The sequence below is a fragment of the Raphanus sativus genome, unplaced genomic scaffold (assembly GCF_000801105.2).
Source record: "Raphanus sativus cultivar WK10039 unplaced genomic scaffold, ASM80110v3 Scaffold2450, whole genome shotgun sequence".
In the NCBI taxonomy this organism is placed as follows: Eukaryota; Viridiplantae; Streptophyta; class Magnoliopsida; order Brassicales; family Brassicaceae; genus Raphanus; species Raphanus sativus.
Window position 1 is genome coordinate 1 of NW_026617758.1, and position 15,500 is coordinate 15,500.

A 15,500-nucleotide genomic window follows, 5' to 3' on the forward strand; every position below is an offset into this window, starting at 1 on the left:
CTGGCATTTTAAACGGTCAGGTCCACCCTTGTGCGCTATTTTACCATTACGCCCTTACCCATAATAACGCTTGGCCGTTTCAGGTTCCCGTAATACCCCTCGGATTGACCCGTCGCTTAAATGAAAAACAGTACAGTGTCTGATGAGGAGAGAACCCACGAGGCCGACAGTGAATGTTCAGTTCTTATCTCTCAACAAATGGACGGTCCAGATTTTAATGATTGACCTTACGTTCTTATTACATCACGTTTTGGGTCCTACTAATTTTTCTTTAGTTAGTGGTCACATTGTCCTCTCGTATTCCATTTTGACTTTATTTACCGCTGTTTTAGATACATGCTCGTTTCTTTATTACTCCTATCATATTTATTGACGTTAATCGGTTAATGTAGATCTTCTGAAATTAAATTTCACTTACTGATAATTACTCTGTAACAACTACTACCACTCAAAGCCGCTAATTGGTGATATTCGGTTTTGATGCGAGATGACATCCAGCATAATTAAATTTCTCTGTTTTTAACAAAATGTCGGAAGTGATTAAGAAGAACCAAAATAATGTAATTATGTCTTTGACTAATTTGCAAGGTACTACGAAATCTTAACATGGAAAATACTAAACCTTCATTTCTTTGCAAAAAAAAAAAATCTTCATATGATGACAATCACTTCTTTTGTTATTTATCATTTGTTTTGATTTTTATGAAAACATATTTATTTTATTTATTATGAGTGGACAAACAACTAACAAATCGTGTCTGTAGACCGTAGAAATAGCAATCTAACTCGGAAATTGATGCATAAAGACACACAAGTACAATTTGCTCTACGTGTAAACGCATTCTAAAAAGATAGACGCACCCCTGTAAATAATTTTCTTATGATTTACGACAGAACACTTTATGACACTTATACTCACCAAAAAACTCGAATGTTATACAGTCAGACACATGCATACTCGATACCTAAACACGGTAGAGCTGTTCCGTGAAGAATCTTTGACGTACGGTACGAATATTCCATATATTGTTGGATAATTGATATATGCAATCTGTGAACATTCTAGTTTTGAGAAACTTTTTTTGCATGTAACTTTCAAGTAAAAAGTAAATTAACTATCACTTCTCACTTATTCAAGAAAATATATCGAGTTTACATCTTTTTTTTTTGTAACCTATTGAAGTTACATCTTAGACACAACGATTTTGTATGAAAAACTAAAAAACAAGTGAATATAAAGACCAACGGTTTCATCAGAGGAAAATAAATATCACGAGACTTCGAGACCCACCAAACAAACAACATGTTCATGCAAGTCCCGTGAGATGCTGCGTGAGTCCCTCTTCAACTTGAAGGCATACGAACATACATATAAGTCAACACCTCGATAAAAGAAAAAACTACTATCATTTATTGAGTTATATACGCTACGAATTTGAAAACTTTTTTTATTTTTATTTTGTAATGTATGTAGTTAAACAAAACGTTGATCGATAGCTGTAAGTTTCATTTAGTATTATTCCTGATTAAACACATGAATAATTCAATCAACTGTCAATGTATACTAATATCTTGAATTTTAACAGTAAAGTATTTTATGTTTGTAAGAGTTTCCCATTACCGAGGAGCTTGAGAATCGAAGCCAGCAAAAGTCTCGCATGAAAGAACTGATGATAATATTTCCGAAAGGTCAAATGCTGAAGACCTTTTTGTTTCTTATTCAATGAGGTTTAAAAACTTACAACATTTTCATATTTGAAAAATACTAAATCAAAACTATAAACTATATTCTACATCTTGCGAGACTCCTGTGTTTTTTTCTTCTTCATTTCTTTATTTTTCTTCTCTTTTTACCCCTAAAATAATATGAAGGTTGCAACAATCTGTACAATAGAGAGACTAGTCTCATACATTTTCATGTCACAACAAATAGGCCATGACCTTCCACAACTGATTTTCAAACCAGAAAAATATATATGCCTGAGAGAATAGCCAATGAAAAATGCCTCTTCTTGTTTACTCACTCCTCCGTCCTCTTTCAAAGATCCATTCATCTTCTTCAAAGCTGTAACGCCAGATCAGGATGCTGAGACGAGGACGAACCGGTCTGCTGATTCGCTCCGGGAGAGTTTGGTGATACAAGCCTAGCGTTAAGGTCAGGTGGAAACCGGTCGAACTCCTGTTTATTATAAGGAAACAACAACCCTTGTTGTTGTTGTTGCGAGCCTGGCATGGTCTCGTTGGTTAAGTTTGGCTGTTGCTGTCTCGTGACACCGACCATTGGAGTCGGAGTATGGCTGAATCCACTGAAACCGCGGGTTAGACCGTTGCTGCTCTCAGGTTTGATCAGCGGTCCTGCCTGGCGAGAGGATGATGGGAAGGCACGAGAAGGTGCAGTCACTTCGATTCCTTGAAAAGAAGAAGAAGAATGTCTGTTTCCTATGAAAGCGCTTGACACTGAAGAGGTTGGAGACAAGATTCTGTTTGTATGATCATCAGACGCTAAGTCATTAGAACACTTCTGTTTTCCCAGCACGGTTTGTTTTTGAGGTTCAGCCTCTTCAGTTCCTGCTGGGTTCTCTTCAACCCAACCTGGACCATATTTGATTCCAGGTGGCAACACGGTTTCGATCCTCTTTGATGCCATTTTCCATGCAACAGGACCGAGGTTAGCAGCGTACCGTGCTAGACTCCTTGCGTAACCGTACTCAGTGGTCAGTCCAACCTGGTGAAAATAAAAAAGTAAAATTAAATGATTAAGACTCTTGTTTCATCATACAAAATGATGTAAGAGAATTTGGTAACAGCGTACTGGAATCAACTGTTTTAACTCGTCTTCAAGCGTTGTCAAAACCGATGGCTCCTGTGTAGAAGTAGGGAGGTGGTTGTAGGTGTCGCGCCTGTTCTCATCGACGTTGAAATGTTTCATCCCATACTTGTTAACCGCCTTCACAACCGAAGCTGCAAGAGAAACAGAGAAGATGATTTATATTCGGCAAAAAAAAATAAAAGAAAAGAAAAAAAAAGGTAGAGAGATTCTTGTTTTTACGTGGAAACTCGTTCTCCCAATCAACCGACCAGCCACTTTGCGTTTCGCTGTTATGGTTGATCCGAACAGATGTTTCTGCTTGTCGGAACTTGTGCGAAGGAGGAGTCTTTCTTAGATTGTAAGCACCGGAAAACCTATTAGAGCTATCTCCACCAGGAATGAGCGCGGCATCAGCTGAAATTTCGGAAGCAGTACGGTCAATGGAAGATGGTTCGAGATGTTTCTTTGGCGGACGGCCTCTTCTGGCAACTTTTGGTTGCTGCTGCTGTTGTTCTTGTTGGCTTTGTGGTTCTTCATCATCACTGTCTCGCCTTAAATTCTCAAAGTCCTTTTTAGCCAGTTCTTGTATCGCCCGCGCCTACAAAGCCAGAATGACACTATTTTCAGAAACAAACATGGAACTAATGATATATCTAAAGAAATAAAATGAGTCTAAAATGTAAGACATACCTGTCGATAATATACAGTGTCTGATGAATTGTATTCCATTGCATTGCTACATATTAAAAACACATCTCCCTGCAAAAAAAAAGAGCTGTTCAAAAACCAATCTCGTCATAAATTTACATATATTCAGAGTGAGCACAGACTTAGTTCTGCACCCTACACTACAGATAACATGCACGCAAACAACATCAAGCAGTGGTTGTCCAAAAGCACAATAAGAAGCTGTAAGAACGTTCTGAAATGAAGATGCCAGGTATCTAAACTTCCTTTAGGCTGTAGCTACCACATAATTTTAGCACAAGCAAACGAGGAACTAACTCGAAAGCCTCAAACTATCAAAGATAGGAACCCTGATGAAAGTTCAGGAGAAGCATCGAGGAAGTCTAAACGCTCGCAAGGCGTACCTCGAATTGTTCTAAACTGGCATAAGCTCCAGAGTCCAATTTCTTCCGAAGTGTGCTAAAATCCATTGGATTCGTGATGATCTCGTGATAATCAGGAAGCTGTAACACATACCAAACATAGATAAGACAAACAGAGTCGTGGATGAGCTTTTAACATCAACAAAAGGGACTGACAGTTAGTCACCTCCTCAGGATCAACTGGATCTGAGTATACTCCATAAGTATCTTTCCTACAAGTATTTGTAAAACAACATCGATCAAAAAAAACCATTAACCCAGTTGGTAATCACTTCACACAAAATACAGAGACTAATGTCAGAGAGCAATTACTTTTGAAGTCTATCGAGGATGAACACCAACAACTGTTTGTCTGGCAAAGGTGTAGTGGGGCCGCCAGACTCCACGGGTGACTCTATCCACATTTTAAAATTAATAATCAGAAAAAAAAAAGTCTCGCTTTTTTAATCCTCGTACGAATTTTCCCAGATTTTTTTTGCCTTTTCAAGAATTAAATAAAGGAAACTAAAAAGGGTTTATAGAAATAAATATATGGTACCTTGAAGAATGTCTGTCGCTTTCGAAGCCTTTTCTCCCTGCAGAGGATTTATCATCATCATCAATTCCAAGAATCCATTTTAAAAGGTCAGCTCTTTCCGTAAATAAAATTAGATTTGCTCGTGTTTATGCAAATAATCGAACAAGACGCACAGTACAAGTGGAGGTACAACTAAAGAAAACTGCTATTACAGAAAAGACAAACTGTAACTTGTTGTCTGAGAGACATGATGGTTTCAGTGTTCAAAGTAACAACAACGGTTTTTAAATACCAGAAATCAGACAACTTTTTAAATACTATAAATATTTATATTAAAGCGAGAATAAAAACCTGATTAAACACCACATAATTTACGAAAAACAAAAAGGAAAAAAAGCTTTAACCAATCAAAATCAAGACTCAGTCAAACTCATCTCTATTATTCCTTTAAGCACAAGACGAACACTTCGCATAACAAACGCGCGAAAAATCTCAACGATATTTAAACCTAATTTATCATATCTAAACTCGAATTTAAAAAAAAAAAAACGAACCGTGAATCCAGATCCGCCGCCGCCGCCGACGATCTTCCGTCTATTGATGGGAGTCTCGTCGAGGTTCAGATCGGAGCCGCGCGATTGGGGATTAGGAGAATGGCGATTGGAGTGGGAGTTTAATCCGTACAAGAGCTTGTGTTTCTTCTCGCGCCGCTCGTCGTCGTCGTCGTCTTCCTCGCTCAAGGGGGAACCGGAGGAAGAAACTCCGTTGGGATTAGGGTTCCCGCGCTTGGATCGGGTGCCGGAGTTGGGAGAATTAGGGTTTTTGGAACCGGATCTATGGTGGTCATCGTGGTTGTTGTTGTTTCTGTGGTGCTGCTGTTGTAATTGTTGTTGCTGTTTGATAGCTCGCTTCTGAAGGTCTAGAAGAGATGGCCTCCCTTTCTTTTTCTTCTTCGTCATTGTTTCTGCTACCTCACCCATCCTCTCTCTCTCCTCCCTTCTCTCTCTCTCCTCTCGCCTTTTTTCTCCTCTCCTAGAGAGGCGTTTGGTTTTGTGTTTGCTTACGTTTTGTTTAATTATTAAAAAATTGAAATTAAAAGTTTTACTTGTGTGAACTCGCACGTGTAGTATGCGTAACGTAGACTTGGGCTAGTTCGGTTGTAAAAAAAAAGACTTGGGCTAGTTCATGGTTCACCTAAGAGTTTACTGGACATAAGTTGGCTGCAATGATGTTTCTGACTATTTGGGCCTTAATAGGCCCGATGACAATTTTAAGTTATATGACCCATTTAATTTTTGTGATGTTACATTTGTTACCATGGAAAGATGCATCTCTGATTGGACTATTCTTACTCTTGTGTGTTATTGCTATGTATAAATTTTCTTGGTTCACCATAAAAAATATCACTTGGGTTTTACAAACATTGTTTTTAACTTTTATACAACTAATACTTTAAAAATGAGACTGAATCAGACTAGCACATGGGAGACAAAACAAACGCCAACCACAAACAAATCATTGTACTATTGTTCCTTTCTTAGGGAATTTGTTCATATAAAGATACTTACTCCTTACTAGTTACTAACAACTCCATCAGCAAAATCACTGATAAAACAATCAAAAATAACAAACGAAAATTATAGATTCTCTTCATTTCGATCATGAATAGCTTCACCTTTCATCTCCTCGACGAGATTCTCTTCACTGGGACCTAAATCTCTGGCAACAATGCTCTTGACTACCACATCCAAGAAACCATATATTTGTGTGCTTTAATTAATCATTGCCAATATTAACCTGAAACTTCTTTCGGTCATAGTTTTTCGGGGATAAACTTAGTGGGAGTCATTTATATGCCAGGTGAAAGAGCTAGACATGTAGATTTGGAGAACTATTCAGACTACCATATCAATGCATTCAATTCAATTAGTGCGTTTTGTATCAATATTTTCTCAGTATATAATACTGGTGGAGTCGTTACAATTAAATGGTCCTCTGTTTTGAATCTTTTCTTTTACTGAATACTTAGCTAACATGCATGGCATGTATGTGAAAATCTCCAACTAATAACTTCGAAAACGTTTGAGCCAAAAATATGTATATGTAGCCTGTGTAGTTATGCATCACTACAAATGAACTAATTTCTGAAATACAAAAGAACAGCTTCTCAGAGTAGCACATCAATTACATCGTAGCTTGAACTAAATATGGAATATGAATGAAATGCAGAAGTGATATACTCATATGTACAGACTGGCGTTAAAACGAAAATCAAAGAATGAAAAGAATATAGTAAGAGTTGAATCATGCTACTGTCGTTACAAGTAAAAAACAACACTTGCTCCCCCTCTTTCCCTGATTCCTTTAACTTCAAATCCTGTCATTTCCACAGACCTTACATTATAGCATAGTGTCATTTACAACAAGGATGGGTCAAGTTTCTCTAGGCATTTCATTGAACAGGTTTACCACATTTTATAAATATCCTATCCTAATACATTTTGGATAATTTCATGTACAACAGAATCATTCAACTGACCTTTAGTCATGCTTAGTGTAGTCTAAACTCAGACAGATACTAGACATCAATTTCTTCAATAATATCACTTAGTCAGGGGCTCAGAGCAAGGCAACACACATCATAAAAAAAATCAACCGGGTGCAGAGTGAGAGAGCATCAGCAGATGTATAGTTATCAACAAGAACTTACCTGTTAAAATTCAGAGATCAAGTGTATCCCATCATTTGCTCTCTCCCTCTCTGCACCATCACAAAGTTCTAAACAAAACTCTAATCAATTCATCAAAATACTTTTTTTTTCTAATTGGAAACTATAACTTAATAAAACAACCTCTAAAACCCAAACTCATTCGAATCGACAAAGATGATGATACGTAAAAGCGCAAAGAATATTCATGGGATGATTTGAAGGATCAATCAATCAATGTGCTTTAGCTACGCGGCGATGAAGGAGGAGCTAATATATACTATACATACACCCACTTTCACCCCTAAATCAGAAACCCTAGAAATTAAAAGTTAAACCGACCCAGACCGAACTGAATCGAGTGGTGTTTGTTTAAAATTTCATAATCGGATGACCGACGCAATAAACCGAACCGAATAATCGAGGGAGAGATATTAATGCGAATAAATTATAGGGATCGTAATTACTGCTATGATTAATTATTTATGATGATTAAGGGAAGGGCAAGAGAGAGTCATATCACTTGCCGCTTCATACGAAGAAGCACATGAGAAAACACATAAGCGAGACCAAAAATTAAACCTTGGATACTCGAGAGCCAATGATAACAAATCCCACGGATCGATGACGTGGCTATATATATTTGAAATCCCGCCTAAACCCCTTAGTTTTTTTACATCTCGTGCGAAATTCAATTTTATTTGCCCTTTATTGACCAAAGATATTTTACAACTCTCCCCACTAGCCCCTCTCTACATCTCTTGGCCTCTCACTTGAATCTCTCCTCACAAACACGTAGTACGATTCTTTTGCTCTCTCTCTCTCTCTCTCTCTCTCTCTCTCTCTCTGCAAAACCTACGATCTTCTTCGTCAAGGTGAGAATCCTCCGATCTTCTTCGTTTTCTAGGTTTGATTTTTTTTTCTCAGTTCCTCTCTCGAATTCGTTTTGGTTTTGTGTATGTTCTGAGCCGAATATTCTCTCTGTGTTGATAGATTTTGTTTTCCCTGCTAGGTTTATCCTCATATGTTTGCGATTAGAATCGATAGTTGACTACTTTCTGATCTTATCGATCTCGCTTTTGAATCGAATAATCTCTAGGTTTATGCTCGTATGTTTGCGATAATCCGTGTAGTTTCTTAGCTGATCTCTTTGATATACGTGTTCGCAGATTCGAGTATGAAAGGAGGTAAATCAAAGACTGAAACCAGGAGCTCCAAGTAAGTTTCAGCCAGATCCATCCACTTGTGATTTTAATTTTTTTAAAAAATTATTTGCTCGTTTTCTGATGTGAATTACGTTTGTTGATGATAGGCTCTCTGTGGCCAAGAAGCCAGCTAAAGCAGCAGGTCGTAGCAAAGCGGCGGCTAAGGATCCTAACAAACCAAAGAGGCCTGCTAGTGCCTTCTTCGTTTTCATGTAATCATCTCATAGTTCCACCTGTGTTTATTGATCATTTTGAACTTATATTTATTCATGAGTTTGTTCTTGGTTTGCGTTGACTGTATCGATTTGACTTTAGTATTTGTGTGTTAATAATACTCTTTTCTGGCTTTATGATCTGAAGGGAGGACTTCCGTCAGACTTACAAGAAGGATCACCCCAACAACAAATCTGTTGCTGCTGTGAGTGTTGTTATCTTCTTTTGCTTTGGATTCTGCGTGTTGTTTCCATAGTCTTTTCATTGCTATATGCTTACGATGAACTTTAATATTAAACAGGTTGGTAAAGCTGGTGGAGAAAAGTGGAAATCCTTGTCTGACTCTGTGCGTTCTCTAATCCTCAGTTGATTGTAGTTGTTCGTTTACATACTTATATATGAGTATTTCTTAACCTTTTAAGTGTTATGATATTGTAGGAGAAGGCTCCCTTTGTAGCTAAGGCTGATAAGCGCAAGGTTGAGTATGAGAAGACCATGAAAGCCTACAACAAGAAGCTGGTAAGTTTTTTGTTTTCATTATACAAACATTAATCTTTTAATCTGCAGAGCATGTTCTTAGTTATTGATGTGTTTGTGTTTTTTTCAGGAGGAAGGCCCAAAGGAGGACGAGGAGGAATCTGACAAGTCCGTGTCCGAGGTGAATGATGAGGATGATGCCGATGATGGTAGTGATGAGGTTAGTTTCTTGATTCTTTTGAAGTTATTTTTACATTGTTATTTATGAATTACAACTCTGATTAGTTGCTATGTTAGTTTATTTACATTCAAATACCTCTGTAGTAACTCTGTTTTATATGTAGGAGGAAGACGATGACTAAAGAAGTTGAAGCTGGTAGCATAATAGGGGCGCTACAAGGATCTCTGGGATGTTTTTTTCTTTTTTTTTTCTTTCTTATTTACTGATGTTTCAAGTTAGTAAGCTTGCCACTATCTCTCACTGATTCTGATTCTACGTGTAATGGAAAAAGTGTGTAGACTGTTTGAATGAGAGATTTGCAGGTCTATGTAACAATTTAGCTTTTCGTTCTAAAATATGTTATCATCCCTTTCTTCACTATCTCAAAGTTGCATGTTTTCACATGGCACGATGGACAAACATAACTTGTTACTCCAACTAACATCAAACTCGTTTCCGCATGCAAATGGTGACACAAGGCTTTCTCCATTTATAAAATTAGAGCTAGATATTTTGTTCTTCCTCTTCCATAGTTTACAGCCCAAATGTCGTAGTTTTTCATTTTTACAATGACTTTAAGTGGGCTTATAAAAAGCCCAGCTAGTAGCATAGCGAAAAGAAAAAAAATCCCAAACACAGCGATGGCTCTCTTAATCATGGAGAAGACGATTCGATCCTTTGCTGTGTCACAGTCAATTCTTCGGTTTCTCTTTTTTTTAGGCCTCTTTTTATAATTTTTGTTGCATCTGTTCGAATCGAACAAGGAGAATTCTGGTGGGGATAGAAGAAAATTTGATCGAATTCTGAAGGTTTTGGGGGTGATACCCTCAATTCAAAAATGGCGGGGCAGAGTCCAAACATGGATCAATTCGAGGCGTACTTCAAAAGAGCAGATTTGGACGGAGATGGTCGGATCAGTGGAGCCGAAGCTGTTGGCTTTTTTCAAGGATCTGGCTTGCCCAAGCCTGTTCTCGCCCAGGTTAAAATTAAAAAAAAAAACTCATTCTCCGATCTCTGCAGCCCGAAACTTCTGATTGTTTCTGGACGAAATTTTTAAGCTATCCAAAAGAAAGATCTGTTTTAGGGTTTTCAAAATGCCGTTAATTTTGTTACTTCCAGTAACTATGTATGAGAGAATCTGTAACCTTTTTCACACAGTATGTTTCTCTTGAGGAGTAGTTCTATATATATATATATTTGTCTACTGATCAAAGTTATGTTCTGCGTTTGTAGATATGGTCGCTTTCTGATCGATCAGGGAGTGGCTTCCTTGGTCGGCAAGACTTTTACAATTCCCTGAGACTTGTAACAGTAGCGCAGAGCAAGAGAGACCTGACACCTGAGATTGTTAATGCAGCACTCAACACTCCCGCCGCAGCCAAAATACCAGCGCCTAGAATTAACCTTTCAGCCATTCCTGCACCCCAACCTAATCCTGCTGCTACCACGGCCCGTCCGGTTACCTATCCTGGTCAGCAGAATGTGGGGTTTAGAGGACCAGGCGCTCCAAATGCGAATGTTGTTAACCAGAATTATTTTCCACCTCAGCAGAACCAGCAAGTGAGACCTAATCAAGGAGTATCTGGGCTGACTTCATTTAGACCAACTGCTGGTCCAGAGTATAGACCGAGTGTGTTACCAGGTCCTGTTGGTGTTGCCACTCGTCCTCCTCAGGCTGTTCCCACTAATGCACCTGGTCCTGGTGGTTCAGAATATAGACCAAGTGGCGTACCAGGTCAATTTCAACCAGGTCCTGTTGGTAGTGTTACTCGTCCTCCTCAAGCTGTTACCACAAGTGCATCTGGTCCTGGTGGTTTCAATCTTAATAATTTGTATGCTGGAAGCACCAGCGGATACTCGTCAGGCTTTGGAGGGGGCAGCTTAGCAGCAGCACCATCTCCTGGCTTGAAACCGGAGTCACAAATTGATCCAAGAGCGCTGGTTGTATCTGGAAACGGAGGTGACATGTTTTCCTCCTTCCAGCAAAAACCACAACCCACTCTGAGTAATTCTTCAATCAGTTCAGCCATTGTTCCTGCTTCTGCTCCTCCACCGAAACCTAATGCTCTCGACTCGCTACAGAGTACTTTCTCAATGCTGCCAGCAGGAAATCAACCTCAGCAGCCAAGGCCAGCAGCAAGCTCACAGCCGCTTGCAGTGTCTTTACAAGGTCCCTCCTCCGGTTTGCCACCTGGAAGTGCAGTTGGACCCGGCCATCCAACTCCTGCTGGAAATAATCAGCCTCCTTGGCCTAAGATGAAACCATCCGATGTCCAGAAATACACAAAGGTATTTATTGAAGTTGATAGTGACAGGGATGGGAGAATCACTGGTGAGCAGGCAAGGAATCTGTTTTTAAGCTGGAGGCTACCCAGGGGTAAGGATCTTTGATCTTTCAGTTCACTTCTTGGGACAGACCATGTTGTGTTATGTTCAATTTTTTTTGCTACCTTCTGTAAAATGGTTTATGCTAATATTTTCGTTTTACTCGGTTACAGAGATATTGAAGCATGTGTGGGAATTATCTGATCAGGATAATGATACTATGCTTTCTCTAAGGGAGTTCTGCATTTCATTGTACTTAATGGAGCGGTATAAAGAAGGCCGTCCTCTCCCACCAGCACTTCCTAGCAGCATCATGTATGATGAAACACTGTTATCTATCTCAGGCGCACCTAGTCGAGGTTATGCAAACGCTGGATGGGGATCTGGTCAAGGTATTGCTTGCTCAGAATGCATGCATTTTTTTTATATCGTCTCCCTTTTCCCTGATACTTCGCTTTAATGTTGTTTTCTCTATTTCAAGGTTTTGTTCAGCAACCAGTGATGGGTCCGCGGCCAATCACTCCAGCCACTGGCATGAGACCGCCAGTCCCCGCACCAGCCCCTCAGCCTGGCAGTGGTGTAGCTTCTAATCAGCAAAGGAATCAAGCGCCTGCTTTGGATGATCCTTTTGCTAGTCACCTAGGTAACGGATATTCTCCGAGCTCGAGTCCTCAAGAAACAGCAACTGATGGGGAAAAGGTAATAATCATTCACATTAACACTTTTAATATAAAGAAAACAATTACTCTCAAGCTTATGTATGTTACAATTTATGGGATGCTTGTGAAGCAAAATTTTCTATACTCCGTAGGTTGATGAAAAGAAGAATGCCTATATGGACTCCAGAGAGAAACTTGATTACTACCGGACGAAAATGCAGGATATTGTGAGTACTCCATTATAAATTACTCTCTTGTTATTTGGTTATAATAAGTAACGGTGATTAACTGTCTCACGATGCTATTTTTTTAGGGAAAGGTTACTGTGATATCCAATCCTTATGATGCTATTTTTTTCATGCATTTTTTCCTCTCTGTCAGGTCTTATACAAAAGCAGGTGTGACAATAGACTAAACGAGATCTCTGAAAGGGCTTCCGCTGACAAGCGTGAGGTGCGTTTCACATTTAAAAAAGTTACTCGTTTCTCAGAGGCCATCTCTGTCTTATCACGGAATAATTTCTCTTGCAGGCTGAAACGTTGGCAAAGAAATACGAGGAGAAATATAAGCAGGTTGCAGAATTAGGATCGAAGTTAACTATTGAAGAGGCCAGGTTCCGCGAGATTGAGGTATGGCTTATCGCCAGTTCTTTCTTCTTCTACCTTTGCTGGTGGAAATGGCTTTGAATAAGTTTGTAACATATCTCTCACGGAGTTTTATTTCTTACTCAAGTTTTTGCTAATCCATTCTAGGGACGGAAGATGGAATTGAGTCAAGCAATTGTGAACATGGAGCAAGGTGGTAGTGCTGATGGTCTACTTCAGGTACATGCTTATGTGATGCCTAAACTATTGAGTATCTTCTGTACATTCCTGATTTGATACTTTATTTGGCATTTATAGGTCCGGGCTGACAGAATACAATCAGATCTAGAGGAGCTGATGAAGGCTTTAACTGAACGTTGCCAGAAACATGGGTTGGAGGTTAAGTCGAAGGCCCTTGTAGACCTTCCACCTGGTACTTCATATGATTCTGTCGCCTTATGACTTCTTTGCTTTCCCTGTAGATGCATACATATCATCTGAAAACTGTAAATGTTTGTGATTTGCAGGTTGGCAACCTGGAATTCAAGAAGGGGCAGCTCTGTGGGATGAAGAGTGGGATAAGTTTGAAGATGAAGGTACAATATGTTTTCGCTTATTCTTCTATTACTTACAGATTTTTATATCTATAGCTAAGCACATAACACGGACGTTGGCTGATAATCCTCGAAACTGTTTTAGGATTTGGCAATGAGATTACTTTCGACAAATCAAAAGAGCAGAACTCGTCTGGTGAGAAGGAAAACGGTACGGTGGATGATGGTACTGGACCACCTGATTCTCCTACTCATTTAGATGAGAATTATGGACCTTCTTCAGAAACCTCAGACCGTCGTCACTATGAGAGTGAATATGGAACAGCTCACGGTGAAGATGAATCAGACAGAAGTCCTAGAGACAGTCCGGTCTCTAGGACTGCTACTGAGGTTCCATCTCCAAATCATTCTGAATTCTTTGATGACTCGAATTGGGCAAGTGCATTTGATGATACCAACGATGATGTGGACTCAGTCTGGGGATTTGATGCGTCAAAAAGCCAGGTTAGTACAGAGTCCATAGTGTCTCTTGCTTTTAACAAATCACACTATCCATCAAAATACTTAAATCTTTCATTCAGTTGGCCTGAAGATCTCAAAAACATTTGCGTTATATATGCTAAAATGCTTATAATATTTTGACATTTTGCAGGATGGAGATTATTATGGTGAAAACTCAGGAAGAGCAGATTCTCCAAGTTCAAGAAGCTTTGCTGGTCAGAGAAAGAGCCCCTTTGGATTTGATGATTCAGTCCCCAGCACTCCACTTTCGAGATTCGGGAACTCTCCTCCTCGGTTCAGCGACGCATCAACCAGAGATAGCTTCTCCAGATTTGACTCCTTCAACCATAGTGAAGCTGGCGCTCAGCCAGAGAGGCTCTCACGGTTTGATTCCATCAACAGCTCCAAAGACTTTGGTGGAGCTGCTTTCTCCAGGTTCGACTCAATCAACAGTTCAAGAGACTTCGGTGGAGCTGAGAAACTTTCGAGGTTTGATTCCATCAACAGTAGCAGAGACTTTGGTGGTCCTTCGCTTTCGAGATTTGACTCGATGAATAGTACAAAGGATTTCAGTGGGAGCCATAGATACTCGTTTGATGATGCAGACCCGTTTGGTTCCACAGGTCCCTTCAAAGTCTCCTTTGATGATAAAAGCCCCAAGAAAAATTCTTTCTAGCCACAGTAATGATTATAATTCTCTTTTTTTTTAATATTTTTTCCATATATTCTTGATTGATGAACTTATGGTTGTTTCTTAAAAATCTTGTAAAGTTTTTCCTCCAAATGTTTTTGTCGAGACCATAGCGTTAGAAGACATTTGTCTCTGCATGGGTTTTCTACTGTTACGTCTGTTCTGTTCTTATAAATTCATTTGCTTTATATAAAAAAAAAACATTTGTTGGGATTCTATTTCTCCACCACATTCCTCAAGTCTCTGCTCCAAAATGTTGTGTATATTATTTGGTGCTGTAAAGCAAGCAATTCTGATCAAAATAGATACTTGTGTATTACACAGAATGTGGTAGTTACAAACTCAAAAATTGAACTAACGCATTGGCACATTCTGTCTTTACTTCTTCGTGATCCGCTCAAAGGCAGCTAACATGGATGATCGTGTGTTGGCTATTTCCACAAGAGTTTCAAGAGCTGTCCCAAGGCAAAAGAGAAAATGATACTTATTTTCAACTGAAACATGGAACTTTCTTTTATGTGAGTGTATATTTGTGGTGGTGAATATTTAATTACCTGTCTCAAATGAAAGTTGAGCACCACGCAGCTTAGGGGAGACTAGACCTCCGAATACCGACAGAGACTTGGCCCGTTCTTTCTTAACCTGTGAGATTAATTAACACACATCCGAATTAGTAAAAACACAAGTTGTACCTTACTAAAGATTAAATGATTGTTAATACCTCTTCATCAGCTGCTAACACGGTGGTCTCACCCTTGGGTGATGGTTTCTCTTCTAACGAATCACATAAGCAAAAAGATAAGAGACAGACAAACAAAAGGGCACCGTATTAATACGAACAGATAAATTCTTATTTTTGAGTACCAGAAACGCCTCGATGCCGTAGCTGTGGGGAACGAGGAGAGCCCATCTCGAAATCTGCATCAGTA

The 15,500-nt window shown here is 39.2% G+C and overlaps 4 protein-coding genes, 1 long non-coding RNA gene and 1 other non-coding gene across 7 annotated transcripts; 2 read left to right on the plus strand and 4 right to left on the minus strand.

Annotated features, from left to right (window-relative positions):
- Positions 1–1,677: 1,677 nt before the first annotated feature.
- On the minus strand, positions 1,678–5,501 carry LOC108818629 (transcription factor GTE4). Its single transcript, XM_018591538.2, has 9 exons — positions 4,990–5,501; positions 4,457–4,493; positions 4,231–4,312; positions 4,085–4,130; positions 3,901–3,999; positions 3,500–3,568; positions 3,050–3,407; positions 2,813–2,961; positions 1,678–2,725 (listed from the first exon to the last, which is right to left on the minus strand). The coding sequence occupies exons 1-9, from the start codon at positions 5,413–5,415 to the stop codon at positions 2,060–2,062; spliced, it is 1,932 nt and encodes a 643-aa protein (XP_018447040.2). The 5' UTR covers positions 5,416–5,501; the 3' UTR covers positions 1,678–2,059.
- Positions 5,502–6,566: 1,065 nt separating this feature from the next.
- Positions 6,567–7,767, minus strand: LOC130505641 (uncharacterized). Its single transcript, XR_008941760.1, has 2 exons — positions 7,146–7,767; positions 6,567–6,812 (listed from the first exon to the last, which is right to left on the minus strand). It is a non-coding gene; the product is annotated as an uncharacterized LOC130505641 (long non-coding RNA).
- LOC130505642 (small nucleolar RNA snoR101) lies at positions 7,109–7,175 on the minus strand. The gene has a single exon (XR_008941761.1). It is a non-coding gene; the product is annotated as a small nucleolar RNA snoR101 (small nucleolar RNA).
- An 89-nt stretch (positions 7,768–7,856) lies between the features above and the next one.
- LOC108823041 (high mobility group B protein 2) lies at positions 7,857–9,638 on the plus strand. 2 transcript variants are annotated; one of them, XM_018596269.2, is made up of 8 exons: positions 7,857–8,017; positions 8,312–8,360; positions 8,455–8,559; positions 8,708–8,765; positions 8,862–8,906; positions 8,999–9,079; positions 9,168–9,257; positions 9,382–9,638. In XM_018596269.2, the coding sequence occupies exons 2-8, from the start codon at positions 8,320–8,322 to the stop codon at positions 9,397–9,399; spliced, it is 438 nt and encodes a 145-aa protein (XP_018451771.1). In that variant the 5' UTR covers positions 7,857–8,017; positions 8,312–8,319; the 3' UTR covers positions 9,400–9,638. The 2 variants fall into 2 exon arrangements, with proteins under 2 accessions (XP_018451771.1, XP_056856218.1); XM_057000238.1 differs by having other exon boundaries at positions 7,891–8,049.
- Positions 9,639–9,884: 246 nt separating this feature from the next.
- Positions 9,885–14,787, plus strand: LOC130505639 (uncharacterized). Its single transcript, XM_057000237.1, has 12 exons — positions 9,885–10,236; positions 10,491–11,634; positions 11,756–11,974; positions 12,064–12,281; positions 12,394–12,468; positions 12,623–12,694; positions 12,772–12,870; positions 12,994–13,065; positions 13,144–13,258; positions 13,353–13,421; positions 13,525–13,883; positions 14,032–14,787. Exons 1-12 carry the CDS (start codon positions 10,096–10,098, stop codon positions 14,554–14,556), a joined length of 3,108 nt encoding a protein of 1,035 aa, XP_056856217.1. The 5' UTR covers positions 9,885–10,095; the 3' UTR covers positions 14,557–14,787.
- A 28-nt stretch (positions 14,788–14,815) lies between these two features.
- On the minus strand, positions 14,816–15,494 carry LOC130505640 (uncharacterized). The gene is made up of 4 exons (XM_057000239.1): positions 15,436–15,494; positions 15,293–15,345; positions 15,126–15,213; positions 14,816–15,026 (listed from the first exon to the last, which is right to left on the minus strand). Exons 1-4 carry the CDS (start codon positions 15,479–15,481, stop codon positions 14,950–14,952), a joined length of 264 nt encoding a protein of 87 aa, XP_056856219.1. The 5' UTR covers positions 15,482–15,494; the 3' UTR covers positions 14,816–14,949.
- Positions 15,495–15,500: the final 6 nt, after the last annotated feature.

What these genes read in the sequence shown, in the direction of transcription:
- LOC108823041 (XM_018596269.2), top strand. Translation starts at nt 8,320, where the DNA reads ATGAAAGGAGGTAAATCAAAGACTGAAACCAGGAGCTCCAA. An exon ending in ACAACAAATCTGTTGCTGCT is followed by an intron (nt 8,766 to 8,861) that starts GTGAGTGTTGTT and finishes AATATTAAACAG; the next exon opens with GTTGGTAAAGCTGGTGGAGA. An exon ending in GGAAATCCTTGTCTGACTCT is followed by an intron (nt 8,907 to 8,998) that starts GTGCGTTCTCTA and finishes ATGATATTGTAG; the next exon opens with GAGAAGGCTCCCTTTGTAGC.
- LOC108818629 (XM_018591538.2), bottom strand. Translation starts at nt 5,415, where the DNA reads ATGGGTGAGGTAGCAGAAACAATGACGAAGAAGAAAAAGAAAGGGAGG. An exon ending in ATCCAGTTGATCCTGAGGAG is followed by an intron (nt 4,000 to 4,084) that starts GTGACTAACTGT and finishes TATGTGTTACAG; the next exon opens with CTTCCTGATTATCACGAGAT. An exon ending in CCAGTTTAGAACAATTCGAG is followed by an intron (nt 3,569 to 3,900) that starts GTACGCCTTGCG and finishes TTTTTTTTGCAG; the next exon opens with GGAGATGTGTTTTTAATATG.
- LOC130505640 (XM_057000239.1), bottom strand. Translation starts at nt 15,481, where the DNA reads ATGGGCTCTCCTCGTTCCCCACAGCTACGGCATCGAGGCGTTTCTG. An exon ending in ACGGCATCGAGGCGTTTCTG is followed by an intron (nt 15,346 to 15,435) that starts GTACTCAAAAAT and finishes GTGATTCGTTAG; the next exon opens with AAGAGAAACCATCACCCAAG. An exon ending in TCAACTTTCATTTGAGACAG is followed by an intron (nt 15,027 to 15,125) that starts GTAATTAAATAT and finishes GCCTTGGGACAG; the next exon opens with CTCTTGAAACTCTTGTGGAA.
- LOC130505639 (XM_057000237.1), top strand. Translation starts at nt 10,096, where the DNA reads ATGGCGGGGCAGAGTCCAAACATGGATCAATTCGAGGCGTACTTCAAA. An exon ending in CTTCCGCTGACAAGCGTGAG is followed by an intron (nt 12,695 to 12,771) that starts GTGCGTTTCACA and finishes TTTCTCTTGCAG; the next exon opens with GCTGAAACGTTGGCAAAGAA. An exon ending in GTGCTGATGGTCTACTTCAG is followed by an intron (nt 13,066 to 13,143) that starts GTACATGCTTAT and finishes TGGCATTTATAG; the next exon opens with GTCCGGGCTGACAGAATACA.